The sequence below is a fragment of the Temnothorax longispinosus genome, chromosome 5 (assembly GCF_030848805.1).
Source record: "Temnothorax longispinosus isolate EJ_2023e chromosome 5, Tlon_JGU_v1, whole genome shotgun sequence".
NCBI classification, from domain to species: Eukaryota; Metazoa; Arthropoda; class Insecta; order Hymenoptera; family Formicidae; genus Temnothorax; species Temnothorax longispinosus.
Window position 1 is genome coordinate 4458881 of NC_092362.1, and position 21948 is coordinate 4480828.

General features: G+C 39.1%; 1 protein-coding gene and 1 long non-coding RNA gene across 3 annotated transcripts; both read right to left on the bottom strand.

Annotated features, from left to right (window-relative positions):
- Positions 1–143: 143 nt before the first annotated feature.
- On the bottom strand, positions 144–21004 carry Pkc98e (Protein kinase C). Of its 2 annotated transcripts, XM_071779389.1 has the most exons (10): positions 19061–21001; positions 14489–14546; positions 14214–14424; positions 13342–13373; positions 12573–12643; positions 12120–12291; positions 11322–12035; positions 10637–11232; positions 10407–10555; positions 144–7936 (listed from the first exon to the last, which is right to left on the bottom strand). In XM_071779389.1, the coding sequence occupies exons 1-10, from the start codon at positions 19406–19408 to the stop codon at positions 7930–7932; spliced, it is 2358 nt and encodes a 785-aa protein (XP_071635490.1). In that variant the 5' UTR covers positions 19409–21001; the 3' UTR covers positions 144–7929. The 2 variants fall into 2 exon arrangements, with proteins under 2 accessions (XP_071635490.1, XP_071635489.1); XM_071779388.1 differs by lacking the exon at positions 144–7936 and having other exon boundaries at positions 7943–10555; positions 19061–21004.
- On the bottom strand, positions 17830–19054 carry LOC139813718 (uncharacterized). Its single transcript, XR_011732223.1, has 2 exons — positions 18769–19054; positions 17830–18687 (listed from the first exon to the last, which is right to left on the bottom strand). It is a non-coding gene; the product is annotated as an uncharacterized lncRNA (long non-coding RNA).
- Positions 21005–21948: the final 944 nt, after the last annotated feature.

The following is a 21948-nucleotide window of genomic DNA, read 5'->3' on the forward strand; positions in this document are numbered from 1 at the left end:
TTGAAGATAGAAAAATAACAGCAAATGAAAAAACTGAATGTTCAACAAGGTCTATTTTCCTATGGTCTCACATTTTTTTTTTTCTATAAGTGCAAGAATATACCGGGAAGGTGTTTAGTCATAGAAATTGCTCCAAACGCAAATTATCTCTTCATGCAAATTAATTTATTCGCAAATTAATACATGAAATTAATGGAGGATATCGCGTAGGCGATACAGAGAATTGAACGAGGACACGGTTATTCTTGCCTTTGCTTTATATTTGAGACACTTTAGACAACAATCAGACAAATAACAATCAGACAAATAACAATCAGACAAATATTCTTCCAGGCAATTGCCCGTGTAATTATTTGTGCGACACGAGCGACAGTTTAACTCGGATGCCAGTATATATTTCATATATTTCTCTTTATTATAATATATATATATGTACATATATATATATATTATGTGAATATATATGCATCTTTGTTTTCATCTAATCCTACTTTGTGACCAGCTTCGTGACCACGGCACCGAGGAAACCAAATCGAGACAGCAAAGACAGAGGCAATCATTTTTGTGCACCCGCGTACATTCTTTTATCCTTTTACATTAAATAATCGCCACAATAATAAAATTGTGATAATAAAAATGACAATAACGATAACACTAGTCGGCGGCGTAATGAAATAGTAACAATGATGATGATCGATTAATGACGAACAAATAATCATCTACCTTGGATGTCGACAACCATTAAGAGGTGGATAGTTCCGTAACGTCTCTTCCTTAAAGTATTAAGAGCCGAAAAACGGTGACAAACAAATGCAGTATGCAAAATCTCAACATTTTGAAACATGCTCCTTCCCGTTTGTATCGTTCATTGAGATTCCCCCCCATCCCACCCTTGTCAATTCGTCTTTCAATTTTCACATACCTTGTCTTTATTTGTTGAATGCGTATGCTCGTTTTATATTGAATCACGTCGGAATAAAATGGATTTTCTACGTGGGGCGCGGTAATCGATCATGGCATAATTCTTATATCTCAATTATATAAAATACATATAGTGTATGTCTGTGTATGAATATATTTATATATACAATAAATATATATATTATATAATTAATATATACATATGCACAGACACACACACACGTGTATGTGTACACATACAATACACACACATACACACACACACACGCGCGCGCGGACATACACTATATACTATATTAATTATATTGATATGTTAATATATAATTTTATTACCCTCGCATCTCTGCTAAGTTCAATTAACAATTTCTGGTCTCTCTAATAAAATTTGTACAGAAGTGTGTGTATATGCGTGCGTATCGCGCATGCGACGACACGTTTCGTGCTCGCCGGCGTTCCCTTTTTCCCCCTTTTTGTTTCTCGTTTTTTTTTTTTTGGCACTTGCAATTAAATTGCTGAGATTCTTTACGTAGAGAGAAGGACGGCGTACGCTAGAAGCAAGCAATTCATCATTTTCGACAGATTTTGGAGTTTTGCGTCTACGGGACACGATGAATGGAGCAGGAAAAACGCGTGTGCCACAGGGAAAAAACAGGTATATCTCGTGCACCGGGTCTCTCTCTAACATTAGCCTCATTATGCCTCTCTCTCTTTCTCTCTATATCGGAAAACATCAAAAGCATCAAATACACGCGACTCAGTCCTCATGTATCTCAGATTTCTCCCTTTCTTAACTTTTTTTTTTGCTCTTCCTCTTGAAGCGAGAAAACGGCCGTTTGCCACGAAACCGCGCCGTGAACTACTTTACAGCCACTTCACTGAGATTCGCGAAATAATAAAACATATTACAAAAATAATTTTACGACCCGCGGACCCGTTGATCCTTCGATCGCCGGTCCGCGACGTTACGTAAATCGAATATGCAAACTTATCCTCGTGTACGTGTGTCTTGTATGTGTGTGTATATATATATGTGAGGTGTGTACGTGTGGGTGGCCGCATCTCTCCGATTTGTATCTGTGTTTGTGAAAGTATGCTATATAAGAATGTTGCTAAAATTCCCGATGAGACCGTAGCGAAAGCGTTACGGCGTCACGCGGGAACCTCGTCGATAGGAATGCTCGCGTTTGATTCGCATCGGAGGAAATGCATCGGCCTTTCAGCACCAGATTAATGAAAGTTCATAAACTAACGTTAATATTTTCTACAGTTGACGAGATATATAAATACAAGAAATAAATAATTGCTCGTTCGTAACGCTCGCTAATAACATCTATCTAAATGGCGCAGGTGCAGAACGGGCCTTGTTTTTTTTTGGCAACGGACTTTGCGTTAAATAGGACACGACCGCGAGTGGTGACTTCTTCTTCCCCCGTCGCGATAAGAAATCATCGAAATTATCACACACACACACGCCCACGGACACGCGCACGCACGTGACGTGTTTTTCGCAAAGCAAATTTCCCTTTTCAACTCGTTCGAAAATAATTTAGCGATTTAACCCTTAAATGCCACCCGGGGTCCAGCGGACCCCAGACCCTTTACAATGATATATTTTCAAATGTTCTCCCCAAAAATGGAGCTCATGCTCCCATTGATGATAGTTGAGTGATTGACCTACCCGGTTGTACACTTAGCAGTACTCAGTTTACTTAATTTTTTATACTATGTTGAAATTGAAATTTTAACAATATAAGCATTTTATTCTCTTTTCTAAGCCTTGAACAACATTGAAAATAATTTTCATAACTAAATATCAAAAAATCAATGAGTAAGGAGACATTTTTCATGCTGGGGTCTTTTAGACCCCATGTGTCATTTACGAGATTCTTGAGAGGTGTGGCATTTAAGGGTTAATTGAAGGGGGTCTCTTTTTTAGCAGGGTCTCTCCGAGAACGGACGGCCGATTTTGCACGCGCGCACTCTTTCTCTATCACAATTGCAAAGAGAAGTCGTGGAAGGGAACCGCTCCTCTCGTACATCATCGCATCATCATCTCTAACACGCACACTCGCACACGCGCGCACTTAGATCCACGTACCAGTGTCTATTGCGACGAGATAGGCTTAAGTAATTCGCGTCAAGCGGAATCAGCACAATTTGAAACGCAGTAAACGTCGGGAATATACGAATATATACAGACAAACGCAAGGATCTCCTCGTCCTGAAAAGCCCCCCGACGATTCCACAATTCGCGCGAAGAGGCAGGTAGATAAATTCGCCCTACTTTGCTTCTTTTTGATTCTCTCTCTCTCTCTCTCTGGTTCCTCTTTAAATTAATTACGCGTCTGTCTGTATGCGCGATTCGTCGATTTAGAGGCCCTGCACTATCGAGCGATGCACTCCCAAATATAACAACGCTGTGTATACAAAACTAACAAACGCTATTTAAAATTACGCAAACTAGATCACGCGAGTATCCGTGCGAAATAATATGCTCGGTGTGCGCTAACGAGCGTATAACGTTAAATTCTTGCGCGAGATCGTGTTATTTGGCGTTGCGGCGATGGTGCTTCATTATCATGCTTTACTAGATTCTTAGTTATATAACCATCGTGTTAAAAACACACCCGATGGTTTCATATCTGAGTGTCCAATAAAGTATAAAAAAATAAACCTTTACGTTCCATATACGGTCGCCCGATGTGTATCGCGTTTCTTTTTCGACGGAATTTGGCGCAAATAGTGCCGATTAAGTCTATGAAAGACAATGAATTTAATAACGATTCACACGACGCGATTTATATATCCATATATCCACTCGGAGATAAGTTCGGAGTGATAGGGGGGCGGGGCAGGGCGTTACGTAATCCTAAAACGAAGCGATTCGCGATATCTAATATATCTTACGCAAGAATTTTCACAATGTGTAAAGCCGTTTAACGGTGTAACGACAAACAACGTAACATATATCTTACATTTCGCTATATAAAGTTAACGATAAAGTTTAGCGATGGTACGTGGAAGTGTGAGCCGGTTGAATTGAGTGAGATACTGACAGAAAAGAAAAACATGATGGTAAACGTGGTTTATATAGTTAACAACAATCATTATATTTTTATACGTATCATTTCTTTCAGTATTTCTCTCGAATTCAGCCGATCACGTCTCTATATTTTCGATTATTACGGACGGTTATTTCCTTTGTTTCTCTCACTCCATTCCTCCTCTTTTTTTTTCTCCTTGTCCTTCCGTCTGTTATCAGAGGAAATTTGCTCATAGAATATATCAAGAAAGTCAATTATCGCAAGGTACATTCATGTGCTTAAGCTATGTTGAGTAATACATAGACACAAAAATAGTCAGATCTTTTTTTTTTAACTACAATAAATCTAGTTTTAATTGTAGATCGAAAATGCAAAATTATGTAAGTGCCAAAAAAGATTAATTTCTTGAGTTGAAAAGATTTGAAGAAAAATTCTACATGATATTATTGAGAAGCCATTATAATTAAATAAAATAATTATAAAATTGTTATAATTATAGTGTTATATAAAAATTAAGATAAAAGAAATTTTTGGAAACAATAAATATAACAAAATACAATATACAATAAATATAGCAAAATCCAATCTCTTTTTTTTTACAACGAATATGAAAAGTATGAAGTTGCGAGAAGAAAAAAAATTGGCATTTACATCGTGATTTACATTTTCGGTATACAAACGTTCGACGATATCGTGTATGCGTGTGCGTGTGTATGCGTATGACAACATAATAATTCAATTTCCTTTACATCGAGTAACAAATATAAAGAATGGGTAAAATAAATGCCGCAGAGAGGCGTCCATTCATTTTTGTTCACAGGCAAAGTCGCAGTCCGCGCGTCTCGAAACTTTCGAACGCCGTTTGCCAGTCACACTCGTGAACGATCACTCTCATCCCCGTGTGCAAATCGGCGAGTCTTTTTAACAACTTCTGTTATTATACAAAGTACACGGCACCAACGGCGACAGGAGTGATCGCTTGACGTTTACCAAAGCGAAGCTTATGCTGATTATTAACGCTGATTATTTACAAATTCTCTCGAAATGTTTTCTTTTTCCTCTTTAGATTAATTTTATCTGACACCGTGCATCACACACAGGCATAAGACGATATACGAGATCCTATTCATTTGAAGTGCTGGAATTGTAAGTAGACCAAGTTATACGATGCCAATTTCGAGTTTAAAGTCACTTGTGTTATGATGAAAAAAGAAACGCGCGTGACCAATATGAAGTAACAAAAGTGATCACCAGAAAATATACACGGTCTATCTTAATTATGAAAAAACAGAGTCCAAGATGTCAAAGTGGCTCGCCGAATATCTGACTTAAGTCTTTTCGAAACTGGACTTGGTCTATTTGTATTTTCAGCGCTTCACCTAATCTCTATATTGCAACAATGTTAATTCTTTCTCGTTTAGTATGTTTCTTGCATTACGATTTATATTCCTTTGTCAATGCGCTAGTTGGATATACGTACAACAATATCACATGCAACAATATTACATAAAACAATATTACGTACAACAATATACATATATATGTAATATTGTGATGTAATGATGTAGTGCGAGAAAAATGCTGAACGAGAAAGAATTAACATTGTTATATATGTATATATATGATACAATCATACATTTATATATACATACAACAATATTATATCAACTGACATTAAAATCAAATCCATTGCATTGCAATGGCATCAAATCTACACACTGCGTAGCGACGACCTGCGTAACAGCAGGTCATTTTCCTTGTGCATTAAACGAGTGACTAGTCATTACAAAAATCTCACGGCGAATACTCGCAGATCGGGAAATCGAGTTTGCAGAGCACTATCGTCGAGATTATCCTGTCGGTCAAGCCAAATAGCGTGCTTCCGCCGACGACGATAGTTCTCCCTCACAAGTACAAATTGCGTTAATTGTAAAAAAAAAAAAGAAACTACAAAAAAATTAAGCATCACCTAGACGATAAATTCCGTCTTAATGTAAAAATCTTAACGACGAATTTGACGTTTAATCAACGGTTGCCAACGACACGACGTGTTAACGCAACCGTTAATTAAACGAAGCCGGCTCTATACAAAAGGAGTACAAATCGGTAAGTAATCTGACCTATCATAACAGGAAAGTTATAAATATGGAATTGGAGGGACGTCGATTTAATCGTACAAGTAACATTTCGATAAAAATCTCTGAATAAAAACTCACGCGACTTTGGAAATACTTTCTAAACTAAAACACTCCGCGTATCTTACACTCGCGAGAAAGAAAATTAATGGAAGAGTGCGATGCCGTCGCGAGCAATCAACTTAACAGAAGGAAGCAGGCAAATAAACTAACGCACCCGTTCTCGCGGTCCTCGATGACCGTCGAAGACGAGAAGTTAGAATACCACCTTCGCTTGGCTTTCAGAATCACTGCGTCGCTCGAACGGACAACAATTCGGTTTCGGGTAATTCTCGAGAGAGAGCTTATCACAAGATGTACTGAGATCCGAAAGGAATTTTGACGTTACGTCGGAGTCGATTTTGTCGAATCGATGTGCTAAGGACGGCAATTGTTGTGTTCTTTCGTAGATCCGTTCGGCGATCGTCGAGGTAACGCGACACGAGCGTATAATATGATCGCGATAATAAATATGTATGTACTACATATAGGTACATACATATGTATGTATCGTTACGGAAAACGAGAGGACCGATACGCCGAAATAGACATCCGATAACACTCGATATAAATCTAACAGGAAATAACGCGCGAGACCGTCTTTAATGCTTTATTTTTGTTTCTTCTTCTTCTTAAAGCGTTAGGCCATAGGACTAACCCGTTTCTCTCGCTCTCTTCTCTATAGACTTATATAGACTCAACCGCCGTAACACGAATCCTCAGACCAGATCCGTCCCGTAAATCTCCGTTCTGACTAGATTCATATAATAAATACACGTACGCCGACGAAGCTTCATGGACATGCTAAAAGAATATATGAGTTCGGTAATCACGTCTAGAGGTGTTACGAATACGGAGAGACGTGAACGAACGGTCGTCTTGCGCCTTCGTCAGGTACACTTTTTACAAGACAGTCCCTCTATTCGGGCCGAAGAAGAATGCGCGCATATCGATGAAGCTTCATAGACTTAAGTGAAAAAATATGAGCATGGTAATCATGTTTGATGACACTGAGAATACGAAGAGACGCGAGCTAACGGTCGTCTTGCGCCTTCATCAGGTACTTTTTACATCGAGATAGATTTTCTATCGCGTCGACGGGCCGAAGAAGGATGCACGTACGTCGACGAAACTTCATAAATAGCTTTTTTTTTCTTTTTAGCGAATATAGACTCAAAAATTATGTTCGACGATGTCAAGAATACGAAGAGATGCGAGCTATCGATCGTCTTATGTCTTCGTCAGGTACTTTTACATCGAGTTAGTTCTCTATCGCCGGGCCGAAGAAAATAGATGAGTCACAGGGGATAGGAAAAAAAAAATGCCGATAAATATAAGGAGACGTGCAATTAGCGGCCGTAATCGGATTACGACCGTCGCGGTGACGAGGACACCGTAGCGCGAATCAATATACACGGTGTCTTCCACGGTGTATCTGATTCGTAGGAACGCTACGGTGCGTAGGGAAATATACACATGGAAGTACACGGAGAAGAAAAGTATCGACACAGTCTCCATCGGAAGTTAAATACCCCTGGGCGCTCAGAACGTTACAATTTGCTGGTCAACGCTCGATCGCTCTATAGCAACGACAGCGAGACGCACGATCAACGAATGTGTCACGGGCTCCCTTCCCTCACATCACCCTCCTACTTCGAAGGCGCAAAGAAATCCCCATTCTCGTACAAGCTCGAAAGGCGCGTATCGTCGGTAGCGTGAGGATCCGGGTGTCCGAGAAACAAGGGTAAGTGCTCCTTACAGTCCTGCTTGCGTTCTCTTATTTTGCAGGCCTAAGATCTGCGAAGGACATAAAAATGTACGTTTATATAATGACGATATCATGATGTCAAGTCGCACTTGCCGTCGCCGATGACGACAAGACACCGGGGGCTCGCTGCGTCCGCGGTCGGTTTTTTTTTCGTTTGTCGTCGAGAGAAAGGGTACGCGCGTCAAAAAGCGTTCGATATAACGCCTGATCTCAATATTGCTATCGGTTTTTTGCTCTCGTTTCGTAATTATTGTAGTTAAGTACTAAAAAAAATTTTTTTAACACTCATTACGTTTCTCTAATCTATTGTCTGCGACATTGAAGTTTGGATATTATGTCCCTCGCTTCTCTTTTTATTCACCTGCCCCAGCCCAAACGCGTCTTTAAGTAATTAGTGTCCTTAAACAGATTCAATGTCTATGGACCTTACAATACATCGTTTTGAAACGAGTTGTCGCAATGCGTTACAATTTGTTTCAGAACGAAGCACCGGAAAGTTCTTAGACGAGGTCCTAGATCGAGCAAAAACAGCAAGTCCAAAGCCTAAGCATCGAAATCGCTTAGATGCACTTGTTTTCATAAAGATATCAACGCGATATCTCGCGAGCAAGATTGTATACGTCTGGTAATAGCCGTGAGAATTACAAATGCAAATTATTAATAATGTGACCGCTGCGAGCTTTCCTATTTTAAAGTAGATTAAATTAAATTTAAATTATAATCATCCTTCTCGCTTGTTCCATGCCTTGTTAAAATACATTAAGATATATACAAATATATATACATATATTGACTATGGAAATAAGTAAAAGGTAATCATTAAAAGGAATTATTAAAAATAATTAGAATGAGACATGTGCAGTTTTATTGCAATGAATCTAATCAGAATCTATTCTCTTCTGCACCGATTCGTAGAATTTCATGCCGCTTTCTCTTATAAATGGCAGGTGGCAGAGTTAAAATATTGCAGTGTATTTACTCTTCTCTCTCTTCAGTATATCATATTTTATCGCACACAATTTATCCTATAATTTTCCATGTTTCTATTTCTATGTTTGGTTCCATCTCTTGTTTCATTTTGGTTAGGCTTCGTAGCAGTAATATTGCTGGTGCCTAGCCCTTCTCATGTATTCATCCTTCATTTATATATTATCGTCTATTACATATAATACATAAATATTATATATAATATCAAATATATTGTACGTATCCAGTTATTATTATTACCATTACAATTACTATTATATCGATATACATTGAGACAGACATGATATAGATTACATATCTTTACATATTTTGATTGGAACCAGGCATATTATGGTGTCATCGCACTCATCCTACGTTTTTTTTTGTAAATAATTGTTTTAATCACTTATTTCATTTGGTTTAGGCTTTATAGCAGCAGTATTATTGCTGCTCCGCTTTATACATATATTCATTTTTCATTTATATATTATCATCTATTATATATAATATCCAATTTATGTATATAATACAGTTTACTATTATTAGCATTACTATTTTATAAATATATAGCTAGACATGATATAGATTATCCTCATATACTTTGATTGGAAACAGGCGTATCATATTTCATCACATACAGCTCGTCCTACGATTTTCATAAATATAAATCATTGTTTCAATCTCTTATTATGATTAGGCATCACAGCAGCACTATTGCTTGCGCCTTGCTTTTTACATGTACTCATTGTTAATTTATGTATTATCGTCTATTATATATAATATCTAATTGCATGTATGCAATATAGCTATTATTATTATATGGATATATAGACAGACACATGATATAAATTATATATCTATGTATCTATATATCTATATACTTTGATTCGAAATAATCATTGTCGTATTTCATTCCACAGCTCGTCGTACAATTTTCGTAAATCAATGTTTCAATATCTTATTTCATTTTGGCTTTTATAGCAGCAATATTGCTAACGCCTTGTCTTTTGCATGTATTCATTTTTCATTTATATATATCGTCTATTATATATAACATCCAATGGCATGTATGTAATAAAACTATATAGACACAAACGTTATATAAAGAGGAGAGAGAGAGAGAAGAGATAAAAATTATATGTCTTCATATGGAGACTATTAAATTCTACTCAAGCGATCATTATCGATCAAGAAAAAAAGTTCAGTTCTCTTTAAATATGAAACAACGGTCGCCTGATACATCGTATCATATTTGATCTCTAAATTGAGTTTTTTTCACTAATTTCGAATTCGTAGTACTTTGGATTGCCACCAATATGTCTTGATTGGCCAAAAAACTTTCTTTTGCGGTAAATAGAATCACTTCCGTCGGACGTAATTGCTAAAGGAGATCTTGAGCAGTTTCAAAACGCCTATTCCATGTTCAACAAAGATAACAAACGTTGAACAAAGCAGTTAAACGAGAAGGATGATGTTACAATAAAACCGAATTTTTTTAAATCGAAACTCATCACCACTTATTGCGTAGTATACCTGAATGGATTGAAGTCCTTATTTACTATGGAGAAACCACGAAACTCTTCTTGATTGATGTCGCTCATTTTGTCTGCACTCTCCGGCGTTAACACAGGATCCTCCTTCGTGAATTCCGTATCAAAGTTCAAGGCATCTTTTTCATTTTTCTGAAAATTGCCAGGAACAACTGCGTCACACGATCGGTCATTTATTATTCATTAATCAAAATAACAAATCGCGAAACTCACAATTTTAGGTCTGATTGGAGGTTTTATTTTACGCGCTTCGAGAGCTTCCCAATCTAGATATTTGAAAAATGGGTGGACCCTTATGGCACTTTCGCCACCGTCGGCTGCAACACAACCTAATCGCTTGGCAGGATTCTTGGTCATAAAGGCTTTTAAAACAGACTCCGCTTCCGGAGAAACCCACCCTGGAAACACTAAGTCATCCCGTAATATCGATTCGAACAGATCGTCCTCGTTCTCGGCCTCGAAGGGTGGTTGTCCAGCCACCATTTCGTATAACAAAACACCGAGAGCCCACCAATCAACACTAGCACCATACGGTAATTCTTGGAGTATTTCGGGAGCTATATAGTCCGGCGTGCCACAGAATGTCGATGTTGTCGTTTCACCCTCGATTATATTCTCCTTACACATTCCGAAATCCGCCAGTTTACAATGTCCTTCTGCATCCAGCAGTATGTTGTCCAGTTTCAGATCACGGTATATTATGTGATTTCTATGCAGGAACTGAAGCGCGAGTATCACTTCCGCTGCATAGAAACGTGCTCTCGATTCGTCGAACTTTCGAGCCTTCTGGATATGGAACATCAGATCACCTAGAACAAATCAAGAGATGATAATAAGATATTCAGACAAATAGAGAATACCTTTCATTATATATATTCTAAAATGGCGATTTTTGTACCTCCTTTCACATATTCCATAACGAAGAAGAGTCGGTCAAACGTTTGGAAACAACTGTGAATGGCTGTCAGGAAAGGATGTCTAGCTGCGAGGGTTAAAATCCTTTTTTCCGTCATCGTGCAGTCCACGTCGTCGTCTTGAATAATGACACTTTTCTTCAAGATTTTCACGGCGTAAATCTCATCGGGATTAGCTTTTCGTTCGACTAACATTACTTTACCGAAACTACCTTTACCGAGGACCTTAATAAAATTAAAGTCATCTAAACCAAATTTTCTTACATCGCTGCTGTTAGTTCCATCATCTTTGGCATAAGAGTCCCTGTGACTCGTCTGGGAACCGTCCATACCCATTTCGTCCGATTGTTCTTCTGTCAGTTCGTCCGTCAGTTCATCTGACTGATCATCTGAGTGTCTTTTTGACTGTTTTCTCGACTCATCTTTATGTTCTTTTATCGTTTTTTCTTTCTGTCCTTTTTTCTGTCCCTTCTTCATTCCCTTTTTATCTTTTTTAAAGTTCTTGTCATCTTGATCTTCTTCCTTTTCTGCAATTGTTGGTGTTTGCGGACGTGAAGATACTCTAATTTTCGGAGCTCTTGATTGCTTGTTTGCAGAGAAATTTATCGTCTTCAGAATTTCGCTCATAGCCTTGGTATTGATACCACAACTATTTGGAACATTCTTTTGACATCGTTTATGAACATTCATGTTACAAGCTGCACGAAAAGAAATACAATGCAATTTAATAAGTTTACTTTTAATGAGAGAATTTTCGTTAGAAATATAAATGGTTGCGTTACCTTCGCATTGTAAGCCCTGCTTGAACAGACCGTATAGTAAGGATCCGCAGTGGTCACAAAATGTAAATCTTTTATAATTATGAAGAGCAAAGCGATGGGGAACGTCTATATTGAAGCGCGCTATTTCTGTGCCTTGGTTCGCTGCAGGTATTCCAGCAACTGCGGTTGCACCCTAAGTGAATCATTTGAAAAACCACAAACTTAGAGGACAAGAACAACAAAACAATGAGACCTAGTAAAATAAAATTAAAATTGGTGATATAAACAAACAAATATATATATATATATGTATAATTTACGAATTAAAAATTATTCGTAGATAGTTAATTAATTGGAAATTAGAAAATGCGTAACATGTTCAAAAATTCAATAATCTGAATAATATCAATATGTAAATAGCTCATTAATATTTCTATTATGTCACGTCATTGTAGAAATAAGCGATAAACATACCTCATCTTTCATTCCTGGACATTTGGTTATCACCAACATGTGACATCTCTTGTGGACTACGCAAGTGCATACTGAAACAGCAATACGTAAAGTATCCCCTTATAAAAATGCTCATTTCCAAGACGTAACGCCAAGTATACAGCACGTCCAAAGCTATAGCTGCATGCGTGATAAGACGCATCCGGAAATTATTTACAGTACCATACCATAAGCAGAAATAAAATTGTGATTCACTTAATATTATCTTCGACACGAAATCGGCAGGAGTTTTGAGATACCAAAAATATTACCAAGCACTAAAAGATGGCGTGTTTGGAATTTTTATCGAAGGGCAACATGCAATAAACCGACTACTTGGTCACAGATCTAAATTGTATCGAAGCAAATGAAATGAAATCGGGAGACCTAACCATCGTATTAAGAACAAAGATCCTTATATATGACTAATACAGCCATAAGTACTGAAATATTTTATCGTGAAGCAGATTAATCCCAAGGCGGTCATATGTGTACTGGTTGCGGTGGAACAGAAAGTGCATGAACTGATGCGATACAAATTTGTAAGGCGCTATATGGTAGTTAACAAAGCGTCAAAAAAAGTAAGCTGTTAAATCGATTGATTAAGAGTCTTAATTGTGATTTTTTTTTCTCGTCGCTAAAACTAATCGCACGTACACACTCGTAACTGCACACACATTCATACGTATAAGGGTGCGGCAAGCGGATACATAACTATAATCTGTTAATAACGGTGTATGTGTCTTCTCACCTTGACACTGATAGCCCTGCTTGCCAAAGCCCCTGAAATATAACAGACAAAACACGTCACATCGTATCCTCATAATCTCTCCTAAGACACATACGTTTGCCTTCTTCAATCATGCTTAGTCATCATCTATGTTAGACTCCTTGATTTTTAGATGATTATAAGGACTTGCGCGCGATGAGAAAGATTGATCAAATCACTTCATAGATCCTAGTCGATATTTAACCTCCTATATATTTTACAAATTGGATATTGTGTTTTATTCAAAAATATATTGCCAATTGGAACAGTATATATGTTGTGCAAATGCTCCAACACCTAAATATCTTGAAATGGATTCAGCAGTTTATATAAAGCACGTGCTCTTGTAAAATCCAAGCATGCAACCCGTTTAAAACAGGGAAATTTATCTCAAATAGCGTTTGGAATATACCCTGGTTGTATATAGCAATACCAAAAGCCTGCTTTTTCTAACTCCGCACCCGAGTTTCCGAGTTAAAATAACCATATATGTAATAAATTCAGTCTTCAACGCAAACCATTGTTAATTACACACTATAGCCAATGAATTATCTCCCTCTTGGCATTACTAATGTAGATAACGAGGAAAGTACCAACCAAATACCCAATGCATGCAAATCCTGCATTTTGCAAATTTTCAATCGATAATTCGATGTGCATTATTATAACTAAATTTTGACAGACGTATTTGTAAATGTAATCGCGGGTGAAATATACATCAGTTCAGGCATGCTCCCGTTTTCCAAGTATAATCTCGAGATAGCGCATATCGCACTCGAGGCTATCAAAGAGTATTTGTACGTAGGATCTTATAAGCGATGAGAAGCGATGTGTTTTTGCACTGGCATACGTACCAAATAAAGTCACGACAGTGCGAACAAAACGTCGGTTGTCTCAGAAAGGTGGCCATGAATTTGTGTCCATTGATTTGGTGAATCCTTCGTCGCATCGCTCTCCGACGGTTCAAAGGCTGTTTTTTCTCCTTAAACTCATGCCGGTCCTTCTTGCCTTTAGCACGGCTGTGTTCTCCGCCGCTATATTCTCCATAGAAACTTGGTTGCCGAACTAAAAATATTAAATCATGTTGTTGAATCATGTATGCTTATCGAATATCGAGATTTTTCCTTACTTGGTGCATTCCACATGGCTATTTTCAGTCGTAACCTTCCCGCAGGTTCTAGTTCGACCTGCAACAGTTTTTGTTGTCAATTAGTCTTAAAACTGCACACTACATTTTCATACGCATTTAATTGAACATTATTGTGTATAATAAAAATTTCACATTTTTCTACAAATTCCGGTGTACAAAATACACCTAATTTTTCTTCCGGAAAAAGGTCGTGGAATATAATTATAAAAAGTCAAAAATTAGAATTTGTATTAACAATAAATTTAAGACAAGTAATTTTTCTTCAAATCAATTTTATCTACACCGTTTTAAAGAATTTATACACTTTCAGGTTTCTAATTAATAAAATTCCTTTTTTAGAATTTGTTCGAAAATTAGCGCGCTCTCGAAGATATCGACAGCGACGCGGCGACCGCGGCGAGGGGCGCGCTGCCGTCGCTGCCGATCGTCGATTGTTTATTGTTTATACCGGTCCGCGCTTGCAACGCGACGATGCGAGACGAGCAGCTGAGCGATCTGCTAATCTTTAATCTGCTTCATTCGGTCAAGGTCCGCGGTACTGAAAGCACGTTTCGTTAGTTCCCCGAATTCATTGTTCACTTGTGACTTGTGAGATTTTAATACTACAGCGATGTTACAGTGACGAATCGCGATAAAGTGCGGCCTAGCGAGATCGTTTTGTAAAGCGGATATTTGCGCGAGTGGTGAATCCGAATCTAATAAATGATAATCTACTCGGAACGTAATTGTAAACAAACGGTGGCATTGTGCTATTTGGTGCTATTGCTTACGCGGCACCCGCCTCGTGCCCGCGACCGGATCACGACCGGATTGAATGGTGCGTGCGTGTGATAGCAGTGCGTAACAAACGGAGAGAGTGAAAAAAACATCCCTGCCTTCCCAAGAGAGACGCGTTACGCGCGCTTCCTGCGAAGGACATATTTACGTGGACCATCACGAGGATTCCTCTACATTCCTCGCTGTCGTCGCCATCGACGATCGAGCTGCGTTCATCAACGCTAAGTACTCCGTTCTATTTTCAGTCCTCGAACGTTCGGATAAGCGTGTACCAAGCGTGCACCGCGGGCTCGTTCAAGCCCATCCGACAATCGTAGGATAACTCGTGTCGTACGACAGACGCTTTTAATATTACAGCATATTACAGTTCGTCGGATTAGGAGGCCGAGTGTCGGCTTACACAACCGTGTTGCACGCGTTAAATATGATTCTCTCGATTCCGCGCTGTGCGTTCAACTCGAGGCGTTTCCTTGTACAGTATCATTTTCGGGATATTCGGTTTTAATTGTTTTTGCGTTGCGATATCCTCGATAAACAGTGCGTCGTCGTATCGCCCGTTACGTCGGCGCCGGGTCGCATTGCATTCCTCCGTAGGAATAATGACCAACCGGTGAGGGCATTACACAAGCTTTGCATCATCATATTGAGCTTATCTCTGCGAATTATTCGATTCATTAACGTATGCATTGCTGTACACATTATTCAACTGATTAGTTTTAGTTTCCGCGCGTTGTGTCTCACAGACTCATTCCAATTGCATCGTTGCAAGTTATGTAAGATTATTACACGTGCGTTACGGCATTTACAATAATTCTCAAGTCACTCAACTGTTTGTACGCGGCATGAAAATACTTTCGTTGTCTTATAAAAGTAACTCCTTTTCGTATTTACTGCTAAATATTTGCTAAATTTTGTTAGATTATTACACGTGCGTTACGGTATTTACAATAATTCTCAAGTCACTCAACTATTCGTACGCGGCATGAAAATAGTTTCGTTGTCTTATAAAAGTAACTCCTTTTCGTATTTATTGCTAAATATTTGTTAAATTTTGTTAGATTATTACACGTGCGTTACGGTAGGTATTTACAATAATTCTCAAGTCATTCAACTATTCGTACGCGGGATGAAAATACTTTCGTTGTCTTATAAAAGTAACTCCTTTTCGTATTTACTGCTAATATTTTCCTTGTATACTTAATCTAATTTTATTCGTCAAATGTAAGTATCATTGTTATTCTGATTCTATGTCAACTGCGCTATTATTTTACGGAATTTCAACATACATGAATTGATATTATGTGTTATAATTATATTACGTATATGCCTATCAGGAGGAGCTTTCATCAATTTACTGAGACAACTAAATCCTTGTTATTCTTGTTCACCTCGGTTACATCCTAACTTCTTAGTTTCATACTATTTTAAACGGAATTAAAACTTTGTTCTTTCTTACATGGAATGAGAAAGAAAGCTACATTTTAATGTTATTAAATAAAACTGTATAATTTTTTAAATTCTAATAATAAATCATATGTGAATAAAACTTGAGTGCTTTTATTCAGACTTTATAACGAGAAAAAAATTTTAAATTACTAATTTTTAATTATAGAAATCTGCATCAAAGATCGCTGTCGTCGATAAATTAGCTGCTTGTATGATAATAAGTCTATTGTAAAAATCAAATTTTTATCAATAAAATATTATGCAGTTTCCTGTGATAAAAAGCTCTTTCACACTTTATTTATTTTGTCGAGAAACGTCGGACGTCCATTATAAGAAAATATCCTATAGTTGCCTTGATTTTCTAATAATAAACCATAATGCTTCGTCAATGTTTTAAAATTATTCATTTATTAATTAAATCATATTATATATTTTAATATTGGATATATTATATTTGATATTAGATTGTTGATATTATTATATTATTGATTATATTATTTATATTAAATTATTGATATATAAATATTCTCAATTATATGCGTGTCCCCAAAATGCTCATGATATTCTGAATCAAAATGGAACAACTTTTTTCTCGTTGCAGAAATTTAGATAATACGCCGTTTCTTGTTCAATTTTTGAGGTTTGATCAACAAGAGAACCGTCGAAATATAAATTCTCTTACAAATCGATTCTGCATATATCAATATTCTATAATATAAATATATAAAGATAATGTCAATAAGTTAATAGTTAATGTAATTATATACATAAATTTTTAATGTCTTGCAAACATTCTGATTTTCCGATGCTATTGTCTCAATATTTTCACGAAATGATAATGAGATGAAAGATTGAGATGTATATAGATTGATATATAAAACACGTATATTTATACAAGAGAAAATTTACATCTCGATATACCTCTTTGATCGAGAATCTCATTTACCAAACAGTTGTTTATATAACTAAAAAATGCATCACCTCGATTTTTTTGCAAGAGAATAAGTTCCTGCTCCAGGAACATCATGGTACGCTTTTCAAACGATTATTCTGGGACCTCGTACGATTTGACGTTTTGACGTTAAGAAAACATGTAGTTGTTTTTGAAAAAGAGCGCATAATTTGCAATATGCTGTTACATATTTTATTTTTAAAAGCGACTATGAGTTCTCTCGACACAATTCATCTCATTATTTTTCTATGTAAAAAAGTATTTAAGAAAAGTAATCGAAAAATGAATACTTTGAGATATACATTTCACATTTAATGTCAAAAAATATGTCGGAATAAGATATCTTCTAAACCATTAACTTTCTGTTAACTTTATTTGAATACCGTAAAGCAGAATGAGTATCGAATTATACAAGAAAAAATCGTACAACTCCGTTTAAGAAAAATAACGATATTTTTTAAATCTCAGAGAAAGAATTCATTAAATCACTTCATTAAAATCTCAGTTTATAAATAGAGACTACATCAGACTACATTAAAAACATTGTATTTTTCAATAAACCGTTCCTCTTGTATCAAAGAGATATCATGTAGCCGCATCATTAAAATAAGTACAGAGAAATAAAACATGCGAGACGCATGTACAGAACGAAATTGAAGGTTTCTGTTGAAGACTCTGATTTACTATTTTCCCTATGCAAAAATGAAAATAGCATTTATCCACTCCATCTTGGTGGGAATAATTTTATACAAAGTAAGAAGATATTGCGAAATGCATCGTTTTCATTTATACCAGTATATAAAATAATTACACGTAGCAATATAATTTCTTTTTTATGCAAAATTAGCTCCAAAAGAATTCGCAGATATCCTTTTCGTTCCCTTGTATTATAATATGTGATTTCTATATATCAACTTAGGTGTCGTTCGTACACTCAGTTACACCAGCAATGTAATGATGATATTACACCATCCTGTTTTCGGCCAGATTATATATATCCTGCCTACAATGCAGACGAAAGAAGAAAAAAGAATGAATTCAAGTCGTATCAAACCCTATATATCTATTATTTGATTTACGTCACTTTAAATGTCGTTTGTTTATTTGGCTGCACCAGCGATATAGCATTGCGATCCTGTTTTCATCCAGATTCACATAGGCACTCTACCTACAACAATTCAAACGAAGAAGGAGACGAGAACCAGCTCAGGTGTATGTATTAATACAACCTGCTAGGACACAACACACGCGTGTAGCACGACTAGCACGCGCGGGGATGCACACACGCGCTCGCGCTCGCGCGCACGCGGGATTTAAAGCCCAGCGGTGGAAGATCGGGAGCACCGAAACGGCGCGGCGCGGCATGCCGAACTCACCCAGAAATCGTTGATCCCCTCGTATAGATTTTTCACGAGTTCCGTGAACGGTATGTTGCAATTGGCAATGAAGTAATCCGGCGGCAGGACCGCGTCGTGGAAGATGGTGAGACCGAGGAAGACCGCCTGCTGCACCTCGTGGATGAACGACTCGTTCCACACCGGGTCCGAGGTCTTCAGCTTGGTGGTCGTGCGCGCCAGGTGAAGCTCGTCGACGTCCAGCTGCACGTACGGATCGAGCGTGGGCTCCTCCTTCTCCTTCCAGAACTTCCGCTGCTTGTCGGTCGCCCTGAGCTTCCTCGCCTCGCAGATCTCGATCTTCATCTTGCCGGAGAACATGGTGAACATCCTCACGACGAGCCGGAGCGCCCCGCCGTCGACGACGACGACGACGACGACGACGGAGACCGGAGAGACGAGTGGACACCCGCGCGGACAGGCGGACAGGCGAGAGGCGGGAGGCGCGCGCGCGCGGCGCGGCGCGGCGCCGAGGAAAATCCGACGCGCTCTGTCCTGTCCTCTGCTCCGACCGTCGCGGACGGACAGGTGCCACCTCTCGTGGTGAACGCGCTTATATAGAAAATCGCGCCCACGCTTGTTACCCTACCTCTTCGCGCGTCTCAATCCATCCCTCTGTCTCGCTTTTTCATCTCTTTCTACCTCTCTCCCGCCGCCGTCGCCGCCACCGCCACCACCGTCGCCGTCGCCGCCGCCGCTGCCACTGCCACTGCCACTGCCGCTGTGTCAAGTGTTCTTCTATGCCTATGCCACCGCCACCTCCTCCTCGTCGTCGCCCTTTCCCTTTCCTCCTCCGCCACGGGCAGTACGGGCACTAACGAACGCGGTGCAATTATGAACACTCCGCTGGGCGCTTGCCTTGCGTGCATAACAGGGACCAGCAGCGCGGCCTGTTCGCCGCTTCCGTTGCTGATCGCGGCAGCACGACGGGACGACGACGGTGCGACGACGACGATGACGACGACGCGACGAGGACGACGAGTACCGCGGGAGTACACGAGTACAGGGCCTGCCCTCGTTTCCTTCTTGTCCCCCTGACACCCATCGGGGCTTTCCTCTCGTCTTACCCCCGGGTGTGCCCCTCTTTCCCACCTTTTAGACTCTCGTCTACCCCTGTCCCTGTTTGAGAAATCGGCGACACGTAAATCGGCGAATCGCGCGCGCGCGCGCGCGCGGGGGGCCGTCACCCCCGCTTTTTCAACGGCGAACGCGGGACGACCTGGACGACGTATCCATGGGCCGTGAAACGCGCGACACTCGGCCTGTCCTAGGCTGCCTCGCACCGACCCGAACGGAATCGAGGACCGCTCGATTGCTCATTTACGTTCCACACTAACGAACATCGACCGCATTCCAGGCCTACCACGGACGGCTCCGGGTGCCTAGACTCCCCGTGCTCCGTTCACGGTGGAGCTCGTTCGGTTTTCGTCTAGGGAGCGGTATCTTTGTCTCCCCTCCCCTATGTTTTCCTCTTCTCGCGAGAGGCTAGGAGGGAAGGCAGAAGAACGAGGTTGGCAGAACTGGTTAGAGGATCCCGTCGTCATCGGGGCATCGGGGGCATTAAATGCGTGAAGCCAACGTCTCCGGCGCCTTGGGTCTCATCGTCACCGGGGCTTTGTGGATTTAGCCGTCTTAGTGTTAGCCGTCTAACGAAGACGTTAAAGGACCCCGCACAAAACCACAGGAAAGAGCCGTTCTGTCGAATTGGCTAAAACTTTGGGAATCGGTAGTTTATGTGATGCTGATTAAAAGTTTCAACGGGCACGAAGTCCGAAAATTGCCAGTTTTCAAGATACTAGAGGTCAAAAGTTGGGAATATAGCCAATAGATCTAGCTCACATGGGTTAGCTACGCACGCATCGACCGCACTCATTGAGACGGAACTTGTTCAAAGGATGTGTGAAGACTCAGGATAAGCAATAGCTACGCAACATTCGTGCAGCTAATACGGTCAAGTTACTGATACGGCCAGATCGAGTATATGGCTCTTGGTAGCTTGCGCTAGCCGTTCTTAGCGCTATCCAGGATCAACGGCGTGGACGTCTAAGAACGGGTAGCGCAAGCCAAGAGCCATATACTCGATCTGGCCGCATCAGTAACTTGGCCATATTAGCTGCACGAATGTTGCGTAGCTATTGCTTAGCCTGACAGTCTTCACACATCCTCTGAACAAGTCCCGTCTCAATGTGGAACAAGTTGGTCCGTCTCAATGTGTGCCGTCGATGCGTGCGTGGACAACCCATGTAAGCTAGATCTGTTGGCCATATTCCCAACTTCTGACCTCTCGTATCTTGAAAACTGGCCATTTTCGGACTTCGCGCTTATTGAAATTTTTGATCAGCATCACAAACCTCCTGATTCCCAAAGTTTTAGCCAATTCGACAGAACGGCTTTTTCCTGTGGTTTTGTGCGGGGTCCTATAAATAGTATAATGAAATATAGCGGAATACCGAAAATGATATTACGTTAAGAGAATAAATTTAATGTTAAAATGCAGAATAGCATGAGAACAATTCGCTCTAATAAATAATTTCCACAGGTCGGTCTTTACCGGTCTTGTCGGTAAAAACTTTGTTGATAAAAACCTTCTGTTGATAAAAATCTTACAGCTAAAAACTTTGTCAATGACCTTAGCTGCAAATTAATTAATTGGGAAATAAGTATTATATTGTTATTGATTAACTGATATAATTAAAAGGAAAATTACCTTTTCATGAAATAAAAAAGTAGACTTAATCTATACTTTCCGATGTAGCTGGTATACTGTTTTCGTTTTGTGTCCGTGTGTGTAACAAAAATTCAATAGATTAATTAGATCAATAGAATAATTAGATGATTAAAGTCACTAAAGCGTTAATTAAAAAGCATTA